The following is a 20,632-nucleotide window of genomic DNA, read 5'->3' as shown; positions in this document are numbered from 1 at the left end:
AGCTATTAATTGAAAAATTGGCCATAGTTATATACAAAAGAATGGGGTAATGTTAAATCTCTTTTTAAAAAATTATATGAGTTTCAGATATAGTATTGTAGTTCAACATCTGTATAATTAAATGTGTGATTAAAGAGAGCAGTGAGGTTTATTGTAATGTAACTACCAGAAAGTTTCAGGATTTTTCTTAACTCTCATGAAATTGTATGTACCTACACATCCTAGGAAATGTTCTCTTTCAGTTTGGAATCACTTATGGCATCACAGAAGGGGTAATTTTATACACTTGAAACTAACTTTTGAAGAATTTGTTCTTTTCCTGGTGACTTCATGAAGACCTTATATTAGTGTTTTCATGTTAGAAATAAAATAGTTCAGTTGAAAAAAATCTCGGTTTTACTTTCTTTTTAAATAGTTTGAACAATCATCTGGTAGTTAGAAACAGGCATATTCGTTTCCTTTTTTTAACCAAATGTTTTTTTCTTTTTTATTCAGTCTGATGCCAACGCGAGTTACTTAAGAGCAGCTCGAGCTGGACACTTGGAAAAGGCCCTTGACTACATAAAAAATGGAGTTGACATCAACATTTGCAATCAGGTTAGTTGTGGTGATTGTTGTTGTTATTTAAGTTTTCAGTTAAAATTTTTAAAATCCAGACTTTAAAGTCTTTAAATCCTCTATTACCAAGTTATTACCAAGACTTTCTCTTTTTGCCAGTGTTTTCTATTAAATGTCACCAACTTGAATGATCAAGTTATTCTTCGCTTTGTTAGAGGAGCATTCAGAAATGTAGATATGTGTCCTTTAACAATTAATTCCTAAAATACAGTACATAATGACATCAGAGCAACCCGCCTAATTGCCACAAGTACTTTTATTCCGAATTCAGGCTCCTGCATTGCACACATGCAAATGGTTGTTGGTAGGGTGCTCTCTTCAGAGTTCTTAGTAGACTGTTTACCACTCTATTTTCAACATGCTGATAAAGCTTTCCCTTCACTTAATCAGAATGGGTTGAACGCTCTCCATCTTGCTTCCAAAGAGGGCCATGTAGAAGTTGTCTCTGAACTGCTACAGAGAGAAGCCAATGTGGATGCGGCTACAAAGGTCAGTGTCACACGTTTCATGCTTTTTGTATCAGTTGCCCAGTTCAATGAGAATTCAGCCCTCTAAAAATCTGGGCATGCTTCTCGTGAAATACTCATCAGCATTGTTCTCCTGGGGAACTTATAGAGGGAATTAATATTTTGTAAAATGTTGAAAGCAGAGAGAAAGATGGGTGAACTGATGGATCTTGTTTCTCATTTCACAGAAAGGAAACACAGCGTTGCATATAGCATCTTTGGCAGGGCAAGCAGAGGTGGTAAAAGTCTTGGTTACAAATGGAGCCAATGTCAACGCCCAGTCCCAGGTAAACCTATATCTCAGATGCCAAGAAATGCTGTGATCATGATTCGCAAATAATGTTCTGGGTCAGGTGCTTGTTTGTTCTTGTGTCTTCTAAGAAAACAATATTTAAGAGCTATATCATCATCAAGGAAAAACCCAGGACAATGGGCAGGGCCAGTGCAGCAAGGGCTGTGAAGAAGGACCCTTTGCCCTTAAAAGCAGCAAAAATTCATTCACCAAGCCACTTAGGTGGCCACTTAGGTCTTGTCCTTTTATTTGTATTTTCCAGTAACTTTTTTTTGAAATGAATGCACAGGCAGACCTTGGAGATATGGGTTCAATTTCTGGCCACCCTAATAAAGCATTGTTGCAATAAAAAAAAAAAGTCTGCAAATAGTAAATGTTGGAGAGCATGTATAGAAAAGGGAACACTCATACATTGTTGATGGGAATGTAAATTTGTGCACCACTACAGAGAACAGTATGGAGGTTCCTTAAAAAACTAGAAGTAGAATGACCATATATATGATCCGTCAAGCCCACTCCTGAGTATATACCCAGAGAACACCATAATTCAAAAAGACACATGTACCCTAGTGTTCATTCCAGCACTGCCAAGACATGAAAGCAACCTAAATGTCCATCCACAGAGGAAGGGATAAATAAGATGTGGTATCCACACATATATACATACAATGGAATACCACTCAGTCAAAAATAATGAAATAATGCCATATGCAGCAACGTGGACAGAACTAGAGATTATCATACTAAGTGAGGTAAGTCAGAGAAAGACAAATACTATATATCACTTATATGTGAAATCTTAAAAAAAATGATACAAATGAACTTACTTACAAAACAGAAACAGACAGACTTTAAAACAAACTTATGAAAACCAACAGAAAATGGTGGGGAGTTGGGGGATAAATCAGGAGTTCCCAGGTGGCTCAGTTGGTAAAGAATCCACCTGCCAATGCAGAACACTCAGGTTCTATCCCTGGGTTGGAAAGATCCCCTGGAGTAGGAAATGGTAATCCATTCCAGTATTCTTGCCTAGAGAATTTCATGGACAGAGGAGCCTGGCGGGCTGCCATCAATGGGGTTGCAAAAAATTGGACATGACTGAGCAACTGAGCATGCAGGAGAAAGCACTACTCTATATAAAATAGATAAACAAGGACCTACTTTATAGCACAGGGAACTCTAGTCAATATTGTATAATAATCTATATAGCAAAAAAATCTGAAAAAATATGACCATATGTATATGCATAGCTGAATCATTTTGCTATACACCTGAAACTAACATGACATTGTAAATTAACTATGCTTCCATGTAAAATATAAATTTAAAAGAGTTAAATTCATTGAATGGGCTTCCCAGGGGGCACTAGTGGTAAAGAAACTGCTCGCCAATGCATGAGACTTAAGAGACTCAGTCAGGTTCTATACCTCGGTCAGGAAAATCTCCTGAAAGAGGGCATGACAACCCACTCCAGTATTCTTGCCTGGAGAATCCCATGGATAGAGGAGACTGGCAGGTTATAGTCCATAGGATTACAAAGAGTCAGACATGACTGAACCAACTTAGCACATACTTATAAATATTCATTGAATAGGTATATTATTCCAGATTATTTAGTTTCATTTATATCCTCATTTGCAATCCTCTGCATGTGAAAGGCAGAGGTTTTTCAAAGTCAGCCATCTGTAGACTGATATGTATGGCTGGTGGTGATAAACACAAATGATTGGAGAATCTCTGTAATGTAGAGACTTATTCTAATTTATGATGTTAGCGAAAGTCCAGTATGGCCAATTCCTGTTTACTAACAGAGGCATCGTTGTTGCTCCCTGAAACAGATTAGGGGGGACAAAAAAAGCAGAAGAAACTTTAAAATCACCACACGTTAAAATTTCCGGATTGTTTGTAATGGATATGCACCCATCATTCATTCAGAAGATTCTCCGACAAGCTCTCAGAGTCCTGCATGAAGCTCTAACAAAAATACTAATAGATTATCATTTGGTGGACTTTGAGTCCAAAAAAATTAAGCTCACTTTATTGGTCTAAAAATACAGGTCTTCATTATCCAAATTATTCATTACGTGAGTCCCCCAGAGGCGTGAGCTTGTGTAGGAGAGCATACATCATCATAACAGATAAATATCCACTAAGGACCTGATTGTTTTTTTTTTTAATTTTATTGAAGGATAGTTGATTTGCCATGTTGTGTTCATTTCTACCATACAACAACGTGACTCAGTTATACATTTATATATATATATTATTTTTCATATTCTTTTCTATTATGGTTTATCACAGGATATTGAATATAGTTCCCTGTGTTATACAGTAGTATCTTATTTATCCATTCTCTGTATAATAATTCTCTGCTAATCCCAAACTCCCAATCCTTCCCCCTCACTTGGCAACCACAAGTCTGTTCTCTGTGTCTGTTTCTGTTTCATAAATAGGTTCATTTGTATCATATTTTAGATTCCACATATAAATGATATCATATGGCATTTGTCTTTCTCTTTCTGACTTAACTTCGTTTAGTATGATACTCTCTAAGGACCTGACCATTTTAAGAACTGACCTCTACTCAAATGTTCCTTCCAGCTGAAGGCTGACATCTATCCTGGTTCATCAATATCTACGCCAGGGTGTTAGGTTGAACAAATTGACTATAGAACAAAGCTGCAAGTTTTCCAAAAGATGTAGGATATCATGAAGTCAGGAAAAATGATGCTAGAGGACTGCTGGACCCACCACCAAGTTGTGAGGTCATGGCTTTCTGGCAGGAGTAGGCCAGAATGTATAAAGAATCAGGATGATTTCCTGACAGATGTTTCCAACTTCAATGATTTGAGAATCAAAATGTTAAATGAAGGAAAAAATTAGTCTGAAAATAAAAAGTGAGGGCTGTTGACCCATCATATGGTTTTGTTGAAAATTAAAATCATACTTTCTCCCCCAGAATCATAGTTGGTTTAGTCTTCATGCATTCTGTGAACTTGTACATGATCCAGTTGTAACCTACGTTTTGTTAAATCATATAAATTCGATTTTACAATTTCTGGTTTTCTCTTTCAAGATGAAGTCTCAGTCTAACTTTTTTCATTATTTACTGTGGCCTTTTGATCTCCACCTTAAGTGCGCTTGATTTCCTCAGCTTTTTCCAGTAGCGATTATCTTTGAATAACAGGAGCCTCTTGTACTTTATGGGTCCACGGAATTGCAATGACTTTCCACCTTGTTACTTCAGCCATATTGATGAGAGCTCTGATGCCATTAAATGTCAGTGTTGCAGAAAAGAAACTGAAAGGTTGCTGCTGAGCCATGAAAGAAGCCAGGATTCTTGGCTCCAGAGGAGAGGAATTCAGTCCAGGGCCAGTGACAAGGCTTGATTGCTTAGAGCTTTTGTGTAATAAAGTTTTATTGAAGTATAAAAGAGATAGAGAAAGCTTCTGACATAGACATCAGAAGGGTGCAGAAAGAGCCCCCCTGTGCTAGCCTTTAGCAGTATGTTATATAACTATAAGCAAACTGTTAATTAGAGAAAGGAAATGTCTGAAATCTCAGAGTGGCACCAGGCCCCTCACCCACAACACGCATTTTGAGATAACATTGACACAAAGTGAGTCATCTCAGGCCGTAAAACGAAATGACGTGAATCTTGAAAAAAGGCAGGTTTCCAAGTAAATATATAGTTTCATTAACATAGATTAGGAGAACAATGTTTGAGTAAAACATACTGGTTTGTTGAGCCCTTATGGGTTCTGAGTCTTAAGTGGAACTGACTTGAAGAAAGAAAGACAGAGTCTAGGCTAAATACTCCAGTGTTCTTGCCTGGAGAATCCCAGGGACGGGGGAGCCTGGTGGGCTGCCGTCTATGGGGTCACACAGAGTCGGACATGACTGAAGTGACTTAGCAGCAGCAGCAGGCTAAATACATAGTTCATTAACATAGCTTAAGAAAAACATTTCCATAAGAAAAATACCTTGGTTAGCCCAAGGTTTGAGAAAAGTTAAGTTCAGGTGGAACAAGGTGTCCTCATGGCAACACAGAATTTTAAGAGAAACGTCCTTTTAATTTTGTATAGAGAAGGGAAAATAGTCTGACACTTGGAGTTTGTTTCCTCCTGCCGCTTAAGAGAGAAAAAATGCCTGACGCTTGCAGCCTGTTTCCTCCATTGGAGACGCCTGGCCTTCCTGCCTGTGACCCTCTCAAAACTGTTCTTCCAGCCACATGGTTTCTTGTGTAATTGGTCTAATCTTTAGTTCCCTGTGGTTGGGCTTTTGTTACATGGTTTATGCCACCTGTTCTGATTCCCATCCAGAGCTCACTTAGAGTAATAATGTAAGAATGTTTTTCCAGAAAGGAGTGATATAAACTTGAATATTGACAAATATGAGAGAAATACAGACCAGATGACCACAAGAGAAGCATTATGCTTTTCAACCAATTATTTTTAAATGCCTCTATGATTTTTTTTTACTCAGGAAACAGCTAGTGTTAAGCTCTGAGGTAATGGGGAATGCTTTAGTCCATTTTCATTTTCTTCTTTTTTCCTCCAAGGGAGAGACAGTTAGCCTCCCCATCTTGTAAACAATGTACACATTCCTGACAAATGATCAGAGGAGGCATAGTTTTAAACCTTCTCTCCAATGTCTGGGGGAATCTGTAGTCGAAATAAAATCCTAACCAGATTTGATTTCAATTTGTACACATTCTCTTCTGATGATGAAGTGCGGAAGAAGAACATGGGCTGTGAAATGTGCTGTTCCTTGCAGCTGTGCTTGGAATACCCAGCCACACACTTGACAGTAAAACCTGCCCCCCTTCCTCTAGACACCTGCCCTCAGAAACCTTCTGAACTGCATCATTCTATGGATGGAGTGAGTAATGAGATCACCACACAGCTGAATGGAGTTTCAAAGATAATTCCTGGCAGCAGCTTTTCAAAAGGAACTTTCATAAAGCACAACAAGCAGTAACACCATGAAGTGCAATGAAATTCCATTTAGATGGCAGAACACCACAGGAATATTAATATTCAAGAATAACAGTATTACTGTCCATGTGAAATTTTATCCTATAGACAATAATTAATTGCCAATGAGGAACAGTATCAGAAGAGCCCCTCTCCTTCCTTAAATATAAAAATTCTCCTGGAAAATAAAAATAGCACTGGACAATATCAAGTTCTGATGAACTGAGACTCTATAAACTAGGAGTTTATAGATATTCTTGTAATAATTCTTGTCATTGCCTTGATCTTAGGTCTTAATAAGTAGTTAACTCTTTCTTATATTACTTAACGTTCCAGGAAATCATTTAGGCCTACCCTAAGAAAGAAATGGGGTTAGATAACTAAATTGTGATTTTAAAGAACTCTAATTTAAGTCCTTAGTACTTTATATACAATACAACAATGATTAACAGTGTTTGCGCTTGAAAAATCCTAAACCGTCATGTCAAATGACATCCCTCATGCTTTTCTCTTTCTCTGTCTTCATTCCATAAGACACCAACCATATTTATAAAAAAGCTGCTGCTGCTGCTAAATCGCTTCAGTCGTGTCCGACTCTGTGTGACCCCATAGACGGCAGCCCCCCAGGCTCCCCCATCCCTGGGATTCTATTTCAAATAGTATTTTAGCTATCAAAGTATCCTAAATGGACAGGTTTTCACAGTGGTTTTAGCAAAGACAAAGCCCTTTAATTAAATCAATGTTTCCTTGGTCTTTCTGTGTTTTTAATGTTTCCTATTGAGGAGGTCAGATCCCAATGAAGCTAGACAATGGATCTGGTCCAAATAGAGCCTTTCTGACCTTAAAACTCATAGCATATCTCTGATGTAAACAGCCTTCAGAAAAATTAGTATCATATACAAATCAGTACAAATTTATTACCAAGCCCTTAATATTTTAATTAAAAACAGGACTTTTTGATATACAAACCTTAGTTAGAGGAAATTAGCATAGATAAGAAAATTTCAAGGATGAAATTTAAGCCTTTATTTTAGTTCATTTTATTTCATTTTTATTTTATTTTAGTGGATCTAGGCAGCGTGCCTCAGTACTATCTATAAAACTATAAGTCTGCAACTTTGCATACTTATGATAATACCACAACACTTATAATAACACTGAAATGCCTTCAGAGCAGAGGGAATTGAAGATATTGGATAAAGTTGGGTATCAAGAAGCATATTCAGTCTTGAGCTGTTCTGCTTTTTGAGATTTCAGTCTATTGTTGCTACAGAAAAGAAAATGTAAATTGGGCCACGCATATGTTCCTTTTTGGTCAGCTCTTTGTTTTGGAAATTTCCTAAGTTAGGAAATTAATATAAAACCAGTGATGTACTTTTTTCTCTTAAGAGAAAAAGAACATCTTTCCTGAAATCTGACCATTTTCCTAATCCAAGTACCATTTCACGGAAAAGCATTACAGCTCTAGGGCGTCCACACTGAATTTGCTCGTACCTTAAGCCTCTTTGCACTAGAGAGTAATGGTAATACCTTTTTTCACTCTTTCCAAAGGATGCTTATAATTATCTCCCTATAACATAACTAAATGGTGTGTATGTGTTCTCACCGCTTCTTAATCCTTTCCTGAAAGGTGATTTTTTATTAATTAGTGTTAATTTCTATCACTTTAATCCAAATAACTTCAGCAATTTGGAATTCCCTGAGGAACCCATAGAACAGGAGGCTAAAGAAGCTTTCAGAAAGATTTGGAAACTAGGTAGTTGGAGTGAGAGAACCTAGTCAGAAGCTAAAGGGTAAGATTGTCCTTTGATATGTTCCCTACAGGTCATCTGAGGGTGGGGAGGGGAGGTTTGGTAGAAGACAAGCCTGAGAGGATTGGAGAGTAGTCGTGGAACAGCATGCAGAGCCATCCTTTACATGTGCTGACCTTGTGGTTGAAGAAGGGCTGGCCAATTTGCATCAAAGTCCAACCAAGACCAGTCCTACCTAAACATCGGTGAAAACATAGTTCCTCTAAAGAAAAAGCAGTACTGCCAAATGAAGATACCAAAATAAACACACACACGCACACTCAAATGCCCACTATAAAATGGAGACTTCCTTGATGGAGGCCCCATCAAAAATCATTTTATCAGTATGGTCAGCAGAAGTAAAATGAGACCATTCAATGCCATATATTGCATAATTCCACTTACATGAAATGTTTACAACAGACAAATCTGTGAAGATGGAAGGCAGATGAGTGGTTGCCAGAGACCATGAGGAGGGGCAAATGAGGTATGATTACTAATGGTTCCTTTCTGAGGTGATGAAACGTTCTGGAATTAGATGGTGAGGATATTTCCCCAAATTTGTGAACAGATGAAACAACACTAAATTTTACACTTTGAGAAAGTGAGTTTATTCATATGTGAATTATATATCCATAAAATTCATAAAGTGAAAAGAGTATGAAAGCATGTGACCATTCAGAAAATGACCAGCTTTCAATCAATAGCTATACAGTGTCAAGCATTCGAAAAAGAAAAGGAAAAGCTACTGTGGAAACAGAGCCCCGTCTCACTATGACTCATGTCTGCAGATTATTTCTGAAATTCCAGCATTTTACCCTCTGCCACGATGAAGAAGGCAACCGGATGATATAAAAGTTGTACTTTTTACGAGTCACTCTGTAGAAACTCCAGGTCTGCAAGAGTAGCATCTCCTAAAGCTCAGTGTCTGGTTTTGGATTCCCTTCACGGGTCAGGAAATGTTTGGTTCTGGTAGGTTTCCTCAAGAAGAGTGCAAGTACCCTGGTCTAGAAACCAGACGTGCCGCAGGTCCAGTGTTTCCTAGGTAATCTTGAAGTACAACAGATCTCTGCCCTGGAGTTGAGACGCCACTGACATATATTATCTACTTGATATTTATGTCTCAGAAAATAATATCCATTTTGGAAGTTTTTCTTAAAAACTTTACTCCTAAAATCTGAATATTTGGTCTGGAAATTTTGGGTGATTTGTAAAGATAGATACTCAGTTCATAGAGTGATAGGGAAAATTCACCTTTTCTTTTTAATATTTTAAATTTTTTTCTCTTTTTTGGTTAAGAGATATTTAAATCAACCAAGAGTTAATCTTTGATTTTGGTCAGATAAGAAAAGGAGAAAAAAGTAATATCATAAAAGGTCTAAACTAGCTTTCAGTGTGCCCCATAGGTCTGGAAAGAGTGACAAAGATGAAGCCCACCTATCCCGCCACCCCACCCCCCGACACGCGCGTGCGCGTGCACACACACACACACACACACACACACACGCACATTGGATTGCAGTTATGCATGTTTCATATTTAATATTGATAAAAACCTTTCATGATAGAACAAAGTAACAGTGAAATTAATGATTTTACTAGGTAAATAATATACAGTGAAGAAGCTTGAATCTTGTGTCATACTCTACTGCCTCTAATTTTGTGTCTCTAATCTTGAGCTTGGCAAGCTAATAACCTAGCTAATTACAATTATGTGCAAAATAAGTAGAATAGAGGAACTCTCTGATGAATAAAGTATATTCACCATGGTAGATTTGTTACGTGGTACCACTTTTATCTGCTTACGAATCTTTTACACTTCCTAATTCTGAGGTAGAAACCAAAAAATTGACGTTAGTAGAGGTTGAATTTTATGTTATTCATATTACTCATCCAGAGATTTGATAAGTAAGGTCATCATATAATAATTGGTATTTATAATAATGAACTTAAACCTTTGGAATCACAAAACTTTGAGTATTACTTTGTAACATTTAATTTAGAATGAATTTCCATTTATTCTTTGAGATTGCATAATATATACAACAAAATTTCCAGACCAGTTAGTTAAATAGAACTAAATTCTGAAAAATTTATTCAAAGAGAATTTATTATAGTTTGAAAAATATCTGTTTTGGTATATATATCTTGCAATAAGTTTTTTAGTCCCTCGGACTGCAAGGAGATCCAACCAGTCCATCCTAAAGGAGATCAGTCCTGGGATTTCTTTGGAAGGAATGATGCTAAAGCTGAAACTCCAGTACTTTGGCCACCTCATGCGAAGAGTTGACTCATTGGAAAAGACTGATGCTGGGAAGGATTGGGGGCAAGAGGGGAAGGGGACGACAGAGGATGAGATGGCTGGATGGCATCACTGACTCGATGGACGTGAGTCTGAGTGAACTCCGGGAGTTGGTGATGGACAGGGAGGCCTGGCATGCTGCGATTCATGGGGTCCCAAAGAGTCGGACACGACTGAGCGACTGATCTGATCTGATTACAGTGTTTTACAGATGTGAAATACATTGTTTCAGAGGACATTTTTACTAAGAAGTTTAAGATATATACATGCATTTATTTCCAAGTTCCTTGGGAGCTGGGCACATTTCAGACAATGATGCACAATATGTCTTTGCAAAAAATACAAGGAAGGAAACTTACAAAAAGTAGACCACCTAATTGAATTCTACTTTAAAACTGAAGTATACCCTTTTCAAATTGGTGTTCTTTCCTTTGCTCCAAGTCACCTCATCTGTGGTAAGTTTGAAGCTGTATGAAATTAATATAAATTTCTTCCAAAGTCAGAACTATTTCAGGTGCTTAATTTTATGTAAAAGTATTACATATTTTGTTTAGGAGAAATAATTATTGCTTGGGATAAAAAACTCATTGGGACAATGACCAAATGTATTTTTCTTCATATCTTCATGGTATCTGGTAAAACTCTTTGCTCATGGTAGACACTCAGTAAGTGGTTAGTTAAATGGATACACATGTTTAACTAAACTGGATGTATTGATATGAATTAGACTATTAGCTATGAACCACACTCAAACTAGAATTATGAAGCATAATTAACAATTATGCTTCATAATTCTGCTTAAACTATCATGCTCAGGTTTTGTAATATATATAAATATATACATTAAAGTATTATAAAAATTATTATGTGTGAGCATTTCCTGAAACATATAGTATCATCAGTACAGTAGAAAGATCTGAAACATATAATATCATCAGTACAGTAGAAAGATCAATTAGCTTTAAAAAGCTACAAACATTTAAATTGGTGTTTTGCAGAATGGTTTCACACCATTGTATATGGCAGCCCAGGAGAACCACCTGGAAGTTGTCAAGTTTCTCCTCGACAATGGTGCAAGCCAGAGCCTGGCCACAGAGGTAAGACACTTTGGTTCTTTTTGTGAGTGAATTCACATGTTTATAGGGATTTTAGAAACCTGAAGTTGTATCACTGAGAATCTGTCCCACTGGTATTTCATTACAGTTGTATATTAATGTGTGGGCTCATAAGTTTTTATGAAATACATTAGAAAAGTCTGTTTTTAGTCTTTCAAGAATCTTCCATGCCTAGTTACCCTTTCTGCTCTTAAATGCCTGGCTTACCCTATAATTGAGCTATTTGTTTACTATTTACATAATTGCTTGAGAGTACTCTTCTCCTTACAGTTTTGCGTCAAAGACAGCCCCTGTTTTGAAATATTTTTTGTGATAGAACATAAGTTTTAAATCTGTTTTTTTTCCAAATTTAAGTTAGCATAATTATAATGATTGGATTTATGCATTTCTAAAGTTAACTAATTAGATTTAACTCTAAACTTAACTTCTAAACAAAACTAGTATACATTTTTGAAGAGTAGATAAAAACAGCCTTTAAAAAAACATTTGCAATCATGAATAGGGGAGTTATTAAAAATAAAGTTATTTAAGTCACTGATACTATTTTAGGTAATGTAGTTTATTTTTGAAACTAATCTGGATGGAAGATTATGATCCCTTGAAGTGTATCACTAGAAATCTATTGCTAATAATAAAGGACTACTGCTTGTGTACTCTTTATTTTTAACAAAAGAAAGAGTTAGAACAGGTGTAGGGTTATCCCTGTCATAAAGCCAAATTCTCTGACTTTCATCCTGAAGTGTTTCCTGAATGGCACAAGAAAGATGTATATCATCGGGATTATATGCACAGGGTTGCCTGTAACCTTGGCCAGCTTTTGAGATCATGCCTTCCAGGAAAACCAGGAGATAAATGAAGAGACAGTTCACACACAAAAATATACAAATGACCACAAATGTATGAAAATACCTCATCCTCCCTTGTAATCAAATAAATTTTAATTTATTGATCAGATAGAGAATGAGATCCAGTCTTCAGCACATGAGATGAAGAAGAAATTCAAGGGGTAGGAAAAATTGCAACTTAACTATTATATTGGTGACATTGACAACCAGTTGCAACACTTTTGTATAACACTTAGCGTTAACTATCCAAATTAGTATTTATACACCTTTTTGCTTAGCAGTTCTACTTCAAATAGTTTATATGACATTATATATTAGAAGATAATGCAAAAAATAGTTATTATTTAAGAAACAGCAACATAATTAGTAGTAACAATTTTTTAAAAACCAGGAAGAACCAAAGGGGAAGCTATTGGATAAATATTGCTTTACTTAGACAGTAAAATGGTACTCTACACTATTAACAATGAGACAAGACTGTATGTACTAATATAGGAAAATGTCCATAGTGTACAGTTTCCAATGGTTTATTCTGAGAATTCAGAGAGAGCCTTTCACTTCCTAGCCTTCAGTTCTCTTGGGGATTTTTATCTTGAGAATGGGTTAAAAAAAATAATAATAATATCCTTAGAGCTTGGTAATAAATAGTGAATGGCTGATGGCAGAGTAACTGGCGTTTGTCTGCATAGAGCAGTGCCTCTCCTCACACTGGGGAGAATGTAACCTGTGTGAGTGCCTCAAATCTGATATGCGGGTCACATCATGCTTTTCAGGGAGGATGGGTATGGGAGCCAGGGTGGTTGTAGAAGAGAAAACCCCTTCCTATTTTTGGATGGAAATACTATGTAATATAAATACCCTGATGACAGCAATTCCGTAGTACTTTTTCGTCTGTGAAGGACGGGTAGTATTCTTTTTATAGGCCATGATGGGCAGATCATTGAGTGTCTCTCTTTTAGAACAAACATAAAACCAGTTTACCATTAAAAGACTATAGAATTACCTTGTCAACTAGTCATCAGTAACTCACTGGTTCTCTGTGTTTTTTTAAGTTTTCAAGCCCCCCAAAAAGGCACTACAACTGACTAAAAAGGAATATATGAGATCCTCAAACAACTAATTCAGTCTTTTAGCAGGAGGATAGATAGATAGATATAGGTAAATATGTAGATAGATGGATAGATATTTGATAGTTTTTTTTTTAGTGCTTTGTATTACTTTACTTTCAAAGGATATTTTAGCTTTAAAATAAATAAATGAATTAGTGTTCCAACAACAAATCGCATCCATGTCTTCATGAGGGATTTGGTGCCATCACCACATAAACAACAGCTATCTGATTATCTCGAGCTATTTGAAGCTTTGACTGAATTTTTATCTCTTTTATTATTAGTACTAGAGAATTAAAAGAACAGCAAGAAATAAGATGTTTCATTCACATAATGTTCTAATTACAATTTTGCTTTCTTACGAGCAATAATATTGGTGTCATTTATACAGAAGTCTGTATTTACAGAATGAACAGTAATGAGCAATGAAAGGATTCCTTAGATGAAAAAAATTTAACAGAATTTTCAACTTATTAGATGATACGATATTGTCAAGTTCCTTCAATACAATTGTTTCCATATGTTTCCTTGTATATATGTATGAGGTCTTTGGCATGGTTGTGTTTTTCAAAACTTTTCCTGTATTACTGTGGACTGTGTATCCTGTCTTTCCATGTATATCTTCCTTCTTTGGCTAATCAAGATTTTGAAGCATGAGGTAAATTTATTTGTTCACTTCTGGCATCTATTATGTGCCAGATACTCCAAAAGGCAGTGTACAAATGGAGCTTCCTTCATATTTCCTTTCGGCTCGTATTTTTCTCTTAAGAATAACTGCATAGAGCAAACTAAACCCTTTAAACTTGGTTTGGAAACAAAATCTGGAGCTGCTAATTTTAGCTATTAACACCTTAGGACTGGTATCTTTGTGTCTTTAATTGGTTTATGCAAGAAGCACATTCTTGTCAGTGCTAATCGTCTTAGCTGCAGTTGATTTTCTGGTGCAAAATAGTTTCCTTTATGTTTAGGCCTTATGGATTGAAACATTCCTATGGGTGGAAATGTAACCACTTCATTTTGCTGCAAAACAAGTGAGCTGTCATTTTTACCCCTTAGATTTTGCTCAGGTTTTAAAAGTGAGGTGCAACATTACCTCTTAATACACAGCTCTTTCCTTTCACCGTTCCATTTTTTAGATGTGTTTTTCTCTTTTGTGAAAGTAATATATTAAGTAAAAGAGGAAGTGTTGTAGCCATGTGTTCCAGTAAACAAACTCACTCAGAAGGACAATGCAGATAGTGGAGTGCGGTTTATTACACCGGTGGGCCCAAGGCAGAGTCTCCTCTTAGCCAAGGACCCTGACCAGTTTTTGTGAAAACCTTATATACCCTAAGGGTATGTGCCCAAACAGACCTCCCCAAATTCCCTGAAACTAGTCTGAACAAAGGAAGAGAAAGATACAAAGTTAACCCATGATTCATATGCCTTAAGCCTAGGTAGTTAACAGTGGACAATTATTAATAGGCCTGTGGTCATACCCCAATAAGCATAATAGAATTTATGATTCTATTTGGTTACACAGATAATTAGGGTATTCTTTTTAGGCAATGGAGAGTCTAGGTATGAGCCCTGGGGTTCTTCCATCCAGGGGGCCTGTTTTCCAGTTGTATGTCGTCTCCATAGATACTGGGCATATAGCTCAAAGTCCAGAGTCCGGCCCAAGATGGAGTCCTGCTTTCAAGATGGAGCCTGTTTCCTCCTTTAGAAGTACAATAAAAAGAGAAAAGAAAAAGCCACAGTTAGTTGTCCCTAGAGATAACATTCTGTTTATCCATCCAGATTTTTTTTGTCCATGTTCAAAATATGTATGTTTCTCTTAGTGGAAATGAGATCATGTATTTTCATGGTTATGCTGATTCCTTTTCCCATAACGTTAAATTACACTTAAACTTTGTACTTTAAGTGTAACCTGTGATATTGTTTTGGTGATGTCTAGGTTGTATCCAACCTTTATTATTAATGGTTGCAGAGAATGTCCTTCTGCTTACATTGATGCTTATCCTCTTCTTCACTTGGGTCTTCCTGGAGAAGTTGAACAGACCAAGTGGAACTGCAGCCAGATCTTGAAGCTTGGAGTGTAGATAGAATTTATGTATGTAGAGCAAGGAGGAGGACATTTCAGAGTGGGGCAAATAGCCTGAGTTTAGATGCCAGGGTAGAGACAGTAAGGAGAATAGAGATTTATACAAGATTTATACGAGAAGGGCCTGGGCAATACTGTCACTTAGGTGCTTGGGGGCCGATGTTTTACAGCCCTTGAATATAAATATACTGATTTGCATTCAGCCAAACAAGTGCTAGGAGCACTTATCTGTTTTCCAGCAAGGAAAACAATGGTGAAAGTGATCTTCTAGGAAAACCAATAAGACATGAGTATGCAAGTAACTATGTTTTTTCTTTTTCCCTTACAAGCACTCTTCCATTAGAGCAGTCCTCGATTTGTACCACAAGGAGTATTATTTGTACTACAAATAATAAATATTATTTACTACAGATAATAAATATCATGATCTGAATAGAATAATAAGTAGCCTACTTGCCAATTGTCTAGCAAAAATGACTTTGAAATGTTCTTTTGAGTGTGCGATAATTAAAGTATTGAAGATTTAAAATTTGGGAGCCAGTCTTAGGATATTCAAGGGCTTCCCAGGTGGCTCATTGGAAAAGAATCCACCTGCCAAGCAGGAGATGCAGGTTCGATCTCTGGGTCAGGACGATCCCCTGGAGAAGGAAACAGCAACTCACTCATTCTTAATGGGGATATCCCATGGACAGAGGAACCTAATGGGCTGTAGTCTGTGGGGATGCAAAGAATCAGACACAACTTTGCAACTAAACAACAATAACAACAACTTAGGATATTCTCCTTTGTGCTTTCTTTTTTATGGTCAGTAATGCTAGATTTTCCAGCTGCAATGAAATCTGTAGCTGTCTTCTCTTTGTCAAGTCCCAGGGTGATAGAATAGGAAGACTAAATGTACAGATATGTGAGTATGTCTGAATTGCTTCTAGTCATGTTTTATATGATCTGTTCTTTTATTGGTCAGAGAAGCCAAGAGTCTTTCATGTATACCTTCCTTAAAACAGCAATGAGTATAGTTCATTAATTCACTTATAGTAATTGAGTACCAAATATACACTAGGTTACAAAGTATAGTGATGAAGCAGACAGGATACACTAGGCAACAAGTACTGGATAAAATAGTTTGAAAATAACGATGGAAATTTACCTTTAAAATTATTTTCTGTTTTGGGGGTGTGTGTGTGTGTATATGTATGTATGTATGTATTTTTTAATATCTTTCCACATATATGTGGGACTACTTGAATATGTCAGCTTTAATAACTGTGAACAAAAATTGACACTCGATCCGCTTCTTATTTGTTAATCAAGAAGAAAATATCCATCGGGGCCAATCTTGACCCATAATCTATTTGCAGGATGGCTTCACACCATTGGCAGTAGCTTTGCAACAAGGTCACGATCAAGTAGTGTCACTTCTGCTAGAAAATGACACAAAAGGAAAAGTGCGTCTTCCAGCTCTTCACATCGCTGCCCGAAAAGATGACACGAAAGCCGCTGCCCTGCTGCTGCAGAATGACAACAATGCGGATGTGGAGTCAAAGGTGAGGCCCTGGGAAACACACTCATCACACGACATCCTCCTCTGTTAGGCACCCAAACGTGAAGAACGCCTGGGCTCCCTTTGGGCATGCTTACGCCAAGCACTTAACTGCGCTGAAAGGAATAAAATCATGCCCCCAAGTCATCCAGTTGAAGGCGCAGCACCCCTACCCTCGGCATCTACAGTTGGGAGGGACCTGTGGGTGCTGCCCTATATGTGCTAATGGGTGGCCACCTCAACAGAAATCAATCGAGAGACACCCAATAATGTCCTTCCTTTGAACATGTATTTTGAATGTATTTAGCACTTCAGTTCCAACATCAAGGTGAAAAATTATAAAATGCTAGCCACAGTGTGTGCCAAATAAATTTTTGGTTGATATCTAAGACGGTAGGCAATACACTGAGCATTGATCAGCTGCAGAAGGCATGCCAGCAGCCAGAGTCCCAGCCAACAACTCCCATTGTCTGGACATGCATTACTTACAAGTGTCTGTGAAGGAAACGTGGCGTTTGGAATAGGCCATCGTGTAGCCCTTCATTCAGTCTAGCTTTCTTTCTGTGCCTATTGTGCTGCCATTGGAGCTTCCATCTGCATTACTTAGCTGTCATGAGCTTTCTGCCATCCACGATCACCGAGAGCAAACTAACCGTTCATTTTTTCCTCCTCTTTGCTTCCAATTGTGTTAACCTAGATGGTGGTGAATAGAACAACAGAGGTATATATATATATATGTATATCCGTGTACATTTGATCTATATCTGCATCATCATTTTCCCATTCCTTAGTGCTGCTGCCTCATTTCTTTCCCTTCTTCTTTGCATTGCCTTCTGTAGGCTAGATACCTGCTTCCTACCCCCACCCTCAAAGTAGCATGTGCCAGAGGAGATAGTAGTTTGATTACCAGGGCTTTCTGCAGCTGAACCTGGTGTTCGAAAGGAGGAAGGATTAGGCATCCTTGAAACTTAAGGGTACTACAATAGAGTCCTGTGACATGAAGCATCTTGACACTTGAGAAACTTCTCAGCTCTACCTACAGCTGCAGACAACCCTGTCATTCTACTCATCTAGGACTGAATCTTCAGATTTCTGCATGACACTCGCCCTCAGTGGTGTCAGCAAAATGAAAGTTACCTCGGAAGGGCACCCTGTGACCCACCCTTGACAAGAGTCAGTCAGACCGCTAGCATGGCTGAGAAGCTTGCTGACGACTTAGAAATGCATCTAGTTCCTGTAAGGTTGAAATCTTTGGGGACTAAGTAAATCGCTGCATGTTTTAGCATTTTTCAAGGAAGTAAAATGATCTTGGTATGAACAATCCAGAAAAATGGGTTATTGAATAGGCATTTGCTAATAAAGAGACCAGCTTGTCGATTTCTTTATGAAACGCATTCACCATGATTCAAGACCAATTGTAATAGCACCTCTTCCCCCCAAATTGCTTTCATCATTAAAATTGGCTTTTACTGTTGGTTAATTTGACTCTATTGAATATATAATACTAGTGAGATTTTGACAGTTTCAGTGGACAGTTCTACCATGAATAATACAACAGGGGTACTCATCAAACTTTCTGTGAGCTATCAAGATATTTCTTGTCGCCCCTATTTTAACTTTTGGACATGTTGGCTTCTGTGTAGTTCTGCTCCCAGATCACAAAAATGGCTCAGTCTCCACCCTTGGTTCCTTCCTGGCTCTTCCTCTCCCTGTGAGTTTGGCATCCCTTTGAAATCCTATGAGCAATTGGCACTAATGGAAAGAAACCTAGTACAGAATGGAATGCGGACCTCAGCATATTTTGCTTCCTCGTTTTGATCTGGGCAGGGTTGTGGTACTAACATGTCAGACAAGAGGCCAACAGGGATCAGTTGAACGTCTGCTGTGTTTTCTTTCCAGAGTGGCTTCACTCCGCTCCACATAGCTGCTCACTATGGAAACATCAACGTAGCCACATTGCTGTTAAACCGAGCAGCTGCCGTGGACTTCACTGCACGGGTAAGAATGCTGCAATTTGACATGCCTTTAAAGCATTTGAAATGATTCTTAACCCTACTCCCCCAACATGAGGAGGAGGCCAAGCCAGATGACCTCCAAGGGTCCTCCCAGTCAGTGGAAGCTGTGTTTTTTCTAGTGCATTTTCTTGCTTGTAGACAGGCACGCCTATTTTCTAGCAGGGAAAGAAAACCAAGATCGGAAGTGGGGATGGGGTGTGTGATAAATAAGTGACATATAGAAGATGTGATTTAAATAATCACATCTGGAAACTACAAGCTGTCCCTCCAAGCTGAAATTTCTGAGTGTGTGTGAAATGGGTCTGATAGCACTAACAGTGCTGTAGAAATCAGGGTCTTGATCTTCCAGATGGGAATGAACTGGATTTGAGGCCCAAATCTCAGAACCCAAACAAGAGAGGCCACCTTTTGCTCTTATCTTCTATCCCCTATAAACTTCCAGAATGTGTAACAAGATTCTGTAACCCAAATAAGTTCATATTCATAGCAAAAGGAATTACAGTATCACAGATACCCCTGGACAGCAACTCAGATAATCCAGAGTAGTAGGGCTCTGAATGTAGAAACCAGTCTTGGGCTGGGCTTGATCGTCAGCAACAGTATCATCAGAAATAGGAACAAAGCAGGAAGCAGAATGTAGAAGTGGTCAGATGTGGGGACTCAGGATTCAGACTCCCTGGGTTCCTGTGTTAGATTTAACTTTTCTTTCTGTGTCCATCAGTTTCCTCATTGATAAGATGAAGTTAACATGGATTGTGAAATTAAACAACAAATCGTAATGATAAGATAACATCGGCACTCCTGCACTGGGTCATTGAGAAATAGGAGAGTGTGGAGAACCCTTAGCACAGTTCTGACGCGTCATCACCAGCAGCAGCAACACTATGATTTTGAACATAGGATTTGAAGTATTATTTTTGCTGAAAACCTCACTTGTTAGGGGAGAAGTGGCAATAGACCAGATCGGGAGAACGGTCATAATACTAGTTCTAGCAGGAGTTGGAGCAGCCGTAAAAGTAATACCATCTTTGAAGCAGATGCCAAACTGAGCACTTTTATTTCATGAATTCTTATGTCAAGAAAAGTGTTTTTGTTCCTGTTTTACAGAAGGGGAAACCGAGACAAGAGGTAGTTGGTCCAGATGATAGAGCTAGCAAATGAGAAAAGGCAGAATTTCAACCCCAAAGCTCTTTACCCTGATGATGTTAGGGGTTCATTTTTCTCATCCTTTTTATAATTCATTAGTCCTATAAAAATTAAAAAGAGCTAACATTGTACTTTTAAACATAAAAGCTGTTTCCTATCCGATTATCTTCAGCCTGCTAAAAGCTTTTATCAGTTTAAATAAGGCAGCTCTTGTCACTCTAGAGCTGTGTGTGTTCTTATTGCATTAATAGCATCCTTGGGTTTCAGCAGACCCAAGGGCTTGTGTGACATTTAG

At 37.7% G+C, this 20,632-nt stretch overlaps 1 protein-coding gene across 6 annotated transcripts in view; it reads left to right on the top strand.

Moving 5' to 3' along the window:
• ANK3 (ankyrin 3) overlaps window positions 1–20,632 on the top strand; it is a 749,833-nt gene that overhangs the window by 497,981 nt on the left and 231,220 nt on the right. For all 6 annotated transcript variants that reach the window (XM_024986627.1, XM_059882494.1, XM_059882492.1 and 3 more), the window contains 6 exons: window positions 496–597; window positions 1,009–1,107; window positions 1,313–1,411; window positions 11,483–11,581; window positions 16,995–17,180; window positions 19,076–19,174. In XM_024986627.1, the coding sequence (XP_024842395.1) occupies window positions 496–597; window positions 1,009–1,107; window positions 1,313–1,411; window positions 11,483–11,581; window positions 16,995–17,180; window positions 19,076–19,174 (684 nt within the window). The remainder of the gene's footprint in view (window positions 1–495; window positions 598–1,008; window positions 1,108–1,312; window positions 1,412–11,482; window positions 11,582–16,994; window positions 17,181–19,075; window positions 19,175–20,632) is intronic.

The sequence above is a fragment of the Bos taurus genome, chromosome 28, assembly GCF_002263795.3.
Source record: "Bos taurus isolate L1 Dominette 01449 registration number 42190680 breed Hereford chromosome 28, ARS-UCD2.0, whole genome shotgun sequence".
Taxonomy (NCBI): Eukaryota; Metazoa; Chordata; class Mammalia; order Artiodactyla; family Bovidae; genus Bos; species Bos taurus.
The sequence above is the reverse complement of the archived record's forward strand: the minus strand, read 5'-3'. Positions and strand labels throughout refer to the sequence as shown.